The sequence below is a fragment of the Galeopterus variegatus genome, unplaced genomic scaffold (assembly GCF_000696425.1).
Source record: "Galeopterus variegatus unplaced genomic scaffold, G_variegatus-3.0.2 Scaffold2196, whole genome shotgun sequence".
Lineage (NCBI taxonomy): Eukaryota > Metazoa > Chordata > Mammalia > Dermoptera > Cynocephalidae > Galeopterus > Galeopterus variegatus.
The window spans coordinates 309,090-316,221 of NW_007728307.1; the positions used below are offsets into that span (position 1 = coordinate 309,090).

The following is a 7,132-nucleotide window of genomic DNA, read 5'->3' on the forward strand; positions in this document are numbered from 1 at the left end:
CATACCAACTGCTTTATACCAAAGAGGAAATATAACACCGAGGATAAGAGCAGGACGGTTTGAATCGTGGTGCCACATCACTTACTTAGTGGAACGCTTAGCACAAATTACCTCATCACACTGTAGCTTAGTTTCCTCACCTGTAAAGCAGAATTATGATAATAGCAAACCTATTGCAAAAGACTGTTATGAATATGCAAGGTACATATTACAGATAAAATGCATAGACTCCTGCCTTTTATATAGAAAGCGTTTTATAAGTATTGGCCATTATTGAGTATTAAAGAAGTTTGGTGGCTTAAAGTTAATGCTAGATAACATACTCATTTTGTGTTTCAGTAGAAGTCAGAGCTGTAAGCCTACGTATTTAAACAATGTGTTTAAATCCTAACCTCTCTGACAGACTAGTAAAACAGATTTTGGGTTGTGTTTTTTTAATATTTTAGAAATCATATTTTAAAAAAATGATCTTGGTGTATATAAACATTTTCCCCATTTTCCAAATGGTAGTTCAGAAATTTTAGTCAGTTCTGTGTCATGTGAGAATGAGAGACTTAAAAAGTGAAAATATTTCAATTGAAAGATATCTAATACTTTTCAGAGGCAAAATATCTTTTCTCAGTATTTTATTTTAATCTTAAAAATACCTAATTTTGAATTTTAAATGTCTGAATAAAAATTTCTCCAGGTAAAATTAGTATAAAATGTGTTCCCAAATAAAGGAAACAGTAATATTCATGTCTTGGAACAATGTACCATACACTTGAGCAATGATAGAAGTTTTTCAAAAATATCGTATTTTGGGGCCGGCCCTGTGGCTCACTCGGGAGAGTGCGGCACTGGTAGCGCTGAGGCCATGGGTTCGGATCCTATATAGGGATGGCTGGTGTGCTCACTGGCTGAGCGTGGTGCAGACCACAACTTGCCATGGGTTGTGATCCCCTTACCGGTCAAATATATATATATATATATATATACATATATATATATAATTTATTTATTTATTTATATATCTTATATTGTATGTTCTCTAATTAATCATACTAAGTAAATTTCAAAATGAAATTGCAAAGTCTAATTATTAATTCTTCTAGTACAAGATAATGACAACGATCGAGTAAAAATAAAAATATATGACATTCGTTCTATGAAAAATTTAAAAATAATTGAAAGAATGAGTTACCCTTATTTTTCTTTTTCATCATTTGAATCTTGTTTGTCAGCCTTAACTGTGAATTCCCTTCCCTTTTACAGATTTTTTAAAAATAACTTGTATATTATCTAAACATTTATCCATTTTCTCTAATGGGCAGAAATGAAAACACTAAGCTACTAAACATTTTAAAGCATTTTTATTTTTTGGCATTTCGTAAACATACGTTCACAGCAATATGGCCCATACCTCACTGTTCCTAAGCTGCAGTTTATTTTCCACAGTAAATATCAATTATGTATGAAATACAATAGCCCTTATATATTTAGGTTAATATTTTAATCACAAGATGTTCTATATATAATCATTCACTCGATTTACTTAATACAGTAGTAGGAGGTCTAAGGGAAAAGAATATTTTTTCTTTTTTTTTTTCTTTTCTGTGTTACTCAACATCTATTTTACATTTCTTTTCTTTCTGAATTCTTTTGCTCAGGGTATCTAACAATTGGACTTTCATCAGTGAAACGAAAAAAAGGAAACTATTTACTTGAGACAATCAAGTCAATTTTTGAGCAATCCAGCTATGAAGAGCTGAAGGAAATTTTAGTGGTGGTCCACCTAGCAGACTTTAATTCAACCTGGCGTGATGTCATGGTCCAGGATATTACACAGAAATTTGCCCACCATATTATTGCAGGAAGATTAATGGTTATACATGCTCCAGAGGAATACTACCCGATCCTGGATGGCCTTAAAAGAAATTACAATGACCCAGAAGATAGAGTCAAATTTCGTTCCAAGCAAAATGTAGATTATGCTTTTCTGCTTAATTTTTGTGCCAATACTTCAGACTATTATGTAATGCTTGAAGATGATGTTCGGTGTTCAAAAAATTTCTTAACTGCCATCAAGAAAGTCATTGCATCCTTAGAAGGAACTTACTGGGTTACTCTTGAGTTCTCTAAGCTTGGATACATTGGTAAACTCTACCATTCTCATGATCTCCCACGTTTGGCACATTTTTTATTAATGTTTTATCAAGAAATGCCTTGCGACTGGCTATTGACTCATTTTCGGGGTCTCCTCGTTCAGAAAAATGTGATCCGTTTTAAACCATCTCTCTTTCAGCACATGGGTTACTATTCATCATATAAAGGGACTGAGAATAAACTGAAGGATGACGATTTTGAAGAGGAGTCATTTGACCTCCCTGATAACCCCCCTGCAAGTCTTTACACCAACATGAATGTGTTTGAAAATTATGAACCAAGAAAGGCTTACAGTAGTGTTGATGAGTACTTTTGGGGAAAACCACCTTCAACAGGAGATTTCTTTCTGATTGTATTTCACAATCCAGTTATAATAAAGAAAATTAAAGTAAATACTGGAACAGAAGATCGGCAAAATGACATTTTGCATCATGGAGCCCTAGATGTTGGAGAAAACATCCTGCCTACCAAACCATGGAGAAAATGTCTTACTTACTTAAGACTAGGAGAATTCAAAAATGGGAACTTTGAAATTTCAGATGTGAATCAGAAAATACCATTTGATATAGATTGTATGAGGATATATGTTACCAAAACACAAAAGGAATGGCTGATTATAAGGAGTATTAGCATTTGGACTTCTTAGCCAATTACATCAATGTGCTCAGTTGCTGAGGCAGGTCTTCCTGTTTCCCTCTTTGCTACCTTCCTCTTTTGCTACCTTTGTTTTTTAGAGGGAAAGCAATGAATGAGCTATCTTTTAAAAGAATAGTTAATCATCTTGGCATTTTTTGTTACACATTGTCAACATAATTTTACTCTAATACACACTTGTATTGTTAAGTTTATCAGCCCATAGTTAATGATACTTTTATTCATACTTTTTAATGTTCTCAGTTTCAAAATTTCAGCTGATTGTCAAAAGGGTAACACAAAAAAATTTAAAATGAGAAAATTTAGTTTGTTGGATGTTGATTCTTGAAAAATAACTGCCACTGTATACACTTCTTCAATAATTAATAATTTTGTTATATCTTCAGATAGCTTTTTAATAAGCATCTGTGTGAATATGAAATTAGATAGACTGATAAACTGGTTTATTTTTCTTATAAACATGGGTTTCCATTGACTTCTGTACATCTGCAATGAATACCTCCTCATAAAAGTGGTGTCTTTACAACAGAATTTTTGTGTAGGTGGGGCCATGGAAAAAGAAAAAAAGACTGAAAAAAATATCTCTCCCCTGATATATGAAATGGGATATTGTTCATTGTTTGAAAACATTTGATTGAGAAACTATTGTTAATAAATTTTCTGTGGGAAGCAGTCTTTTTCTAGTTTCCCTTTTGCAAAACAAGAGAATAGTTAAGCTCAATGTTTTGGGGTTACATTGTATACCTGTATTTAATAGAAGGCATTAGAGAAGGCCTATAGTTAGTTCATTCTTCCAGAAATTTTCAGTATAAGCAGAAAATTTTTGAAATTGATTTTATATGTTTGTATTAAAATACATGCAATTGAAATTATTGTGATTTATCATACACTTTTTTGGGGAGTTTAAATGGATATATTACTAAGGAGAAAGGTAAGAGCCATAGAAATTAGTTGACTTTTCTACGCCCAAAGAGCTATTTCCTAGCAAAGTCAGTATGAGAGGTCTGATATTGTCATAACTTTCCCTTGTATGGAGGTTTTTCTTCACAAAACTTATGCTTTCTCTTCTGTGTTTGCCACGTGAATCACAGTAAATAAGTTATGCTATCTTGAAATAGGTGGTATAATTCCTCCAAAAATCATATTATCATGCTGTGGAATAATCTTAGTATCCTAAATGATGCTTTTATAGTATATGCACTCAAATTGTAAGCAAACTTTACTAAACTTTTACTATTAGGAATTAGACAGTTATGTCTCTACCATGTGTCCATTAAAGCAATTCAGGACACCTTAATGTATCCTAAAAACATTGGTTTTTATGAATGTCCTGAGCACTACTCTTCCGTTTTTATTTTTTGATTAACAACAAAGATGAAGGGGGTTATTATGAAGAGAAATGGAAGGTGATTCATATATATATATATATATATACATATGAGAAGTAGACTTGTGATAAGAAAAAAGGAGGAAATCCAGCTGTTCTTTGTTTTCATCTTGAAACACAATCCTTAGCATACTATAGTCCAAAAAAGATTAGGATCTTTTTTTTATTCTATCCAAGTCAATTGGATTAGTAACTCAGATTAAAAAAACAGAAAAAGTTTGTGTTTTTTTTTAATTTATAAAATAGCTAATGTGCATTTTCTACGTGCCCAGTTACTTACTAGGTGTTAGTTAGAAAAAACATGAACCTTTTATAAGATGTACTACAAAGTATTTATATTTAGCTTCTTAAAATCATAAGAAAATATGAACACTGCCACTAAACTATTATATTGCCCTGATTTGGAGGATACTTGCCAGACACTTAGAAAATTCTGTTTTCTTGATTTTTCTCATCCACTTTTATTAACTGGCTAGTTGTATATCTCAGAAATTACAACTGACATTTTCAGCACTGTTAAAAGTACAAAACTGTACTCCAAACACATAATATCAAGACCTAGGCAGATTCCATGAATAGAGTTGTGATATTTTATAAATTCGTCTGGGAGTGTGTTTCCAAAAACTAGCTACTGGCATCTATCAACTCCTTGAAAATGCTTTAAGAAAGATTGCTGAGTGTAGCTGTGAAGTTGGTTGTTTACTAGAGAATTCTATATGTAAATATGACCCAAAGAGGTCACATTTCATCTCAAGGTCCTTTAATTACTAAAACTGGGTTTGTATAGGTCGGTCAATCACCTAAGTGTGTCTCTATGTTTTCTTTACAGGTTGACACTGGGTCAACTTCCTAAAGAAAACCTGGACAAAGAAAGCTTCGCCATTAGGGACCAGGAGGGGCAAAGAACCATTCTTTTCCAAAGAGAAAGTCTGGCCGGACATTCTTTACATGGCTCAATGTTGAAATTCCTATATTTAAAACTTAGAGTGAGGTTTTATTTCTTATCTCAGAAGTAAAAAGCCAAAAACACAGTTATTAGGGTTAACTATACTCAATCTCTTATTAAGCATTATTTCATCTCTCTCTCTGTGTATATATATGTATACACACACACATTATTTTCTCTGTTAAAAAATATTGAAAAGGAACAGAATGAGATATGAATAACTGAGTCATTTAACTGACATGAAAATAAGATACTGACAGGTTTTTAAGCACAATTATGGTCTGTACCTTAAATAATGTCTGAGATTTGTAAAATTTAAGCAGACCAAAGAGCTTACTTATACTTAAAATTCTTTTTAAGAAAGACTTTTTAGCATTTATAGACATCAAGGAAAAGCATCTTGCAAAAGCACAATAAAATTTGGAAAGTATACATTTCTGGAGAATACACATTTTAGCAGCAGTAACAAGTGTGCATATAAAAAGCATACATGAAAAAGTATTGATGCAAGCACTTTTGCATGCTTATGAAAACTCTAACCTTGTGCAATTTATAAATTATATATTTTCCAGATTTAAAAATATAACTTGGAAATTAGATCTATTTTTCTTATATAGCTACACTTATGAGACTTAAACATTTCACTTCTTACTGGATCAGTATTCTTTGAGAATTTTTATAGTGCTATCATAGAAAAACTGTGCCATATAATAATGGTGTATGTGAAACAAAATTTTAAAAATCATAATACATGATGTGGTAGGGAAAGTGCCTACTCCTCTAGATGCCCATATGACAAGCTTTATTCAATATCTGCCAATTTGTCAACAGCTGCTTCAGAGTATGACACTCAGGATTAACACTGAAAACACTACACTCAGTGCCCTCTCACAGTTAAAGAAAACAGTGTAATTCTCCTCCTTTGCCTTGCCAATACATCATTAATACAGTAAAAGATTAAATTTATTTTTATCACCATACAATTGAGTAACAGAGCTCCCACTCAACTTAAACTTTATAATATGGTAGTTATTACATGATTTACTGATAAAAACAATTTGCCATTCTCTACATCTTCAATGGATTTTTTTGAAGTTTTCTTTTAAGACAATATTAATTTTCAAAAAATATCATACTGTAGGCCAGCCCGTGGCTCACTCGGTAGAGTGCGGTGCTGATAACACCAAGGCCACGGGTTTGGATCCTATATAGGGATGGCCGGTTAGCTCACTGGCTGAGCGTGGTGCTGACAACACCAAGTCAAGGGCTGAGATCCCCTTATCGGTCATCCTTTAAAAAAAAAAAAAAAAAAAATCATACTGTTTATTTGACCCATGATCCCACACTTTTTAGATTTTGATTCTGTCATTCAGTATTTTAACATAGCTTCTCAACTTTGTGTTTCCACAACTTCGATAGGTAAGCCTTTGTCTTCATAGGAGATACAGCAGAAGGTTCTTGCAGACCTGAATCTGAAACCTAGTTCTGCAATTTGCAGCCTCCAGAGATGAGGAATGTTATTTAAACTCTTTGAAACTCAGTTCCTACATCTATGAAATAGGAATAATTTCATCCTCAAGGATTTTAAGAAGCAGCAATTTTACCTCGCAGTTTCTTGTAGAGGTGGAAGTAAAATAACATAAACAAGGCACATAATAAATGTCTTCTTTTCATCCAGCCTACCTTTTTAATATTTTTTTCCAAAAGAATGTCATGTAAAATAACTTCCTAAAATCCTGATATATTATATTCCTGTCATTCTAATCTGATACTCTAGAAACCTTATCAAAAATACAGCATTTTTCCCTAATGTTCCCGTCATAAATATTAATGGTCATTTCTTTTTTAAGAAATCTAAGTCCATTGACTTTGAAAAATGAAGAAAAATAAAGGCTTTTTCTAAATTTCTAACATTTTTCTCAGAATCTACATTAAGCTCATAGAGATACAGTTTTCAGAACCTTTTTTTTTTTTTTTTTTTTTTTTTTTTTTTTTTTTTT

The 7,132-nt window shown here is 32.2% G+C and overlaps 1 protein-coding gene across 1 annotated transcript in view; it reads left to right on the plus strand.

The window, feature by feature from the left end:
* The window catches only part of MGAT4C (MGAT4 family, member C), a 15,036-nt gene extending 11,930 nt beyond the window's left edge, over positions 1-3,106 (plus strand). Inside the window, exon 4 of the mRNA XM_008580897.1 lies at positions 1,650-3,106. Coding sequence (XP_008579119.1) covers positions 1,650-2,791 — 1,142 coding nt within the window. The 3' untranslated portion in view covers positions 2,792-3,106. The remainder of the gene's footprint in view (positions 1-1,649) is intronic.
* Positions 3,107-7,132: the final 4,026 nt, after the last annotated feature.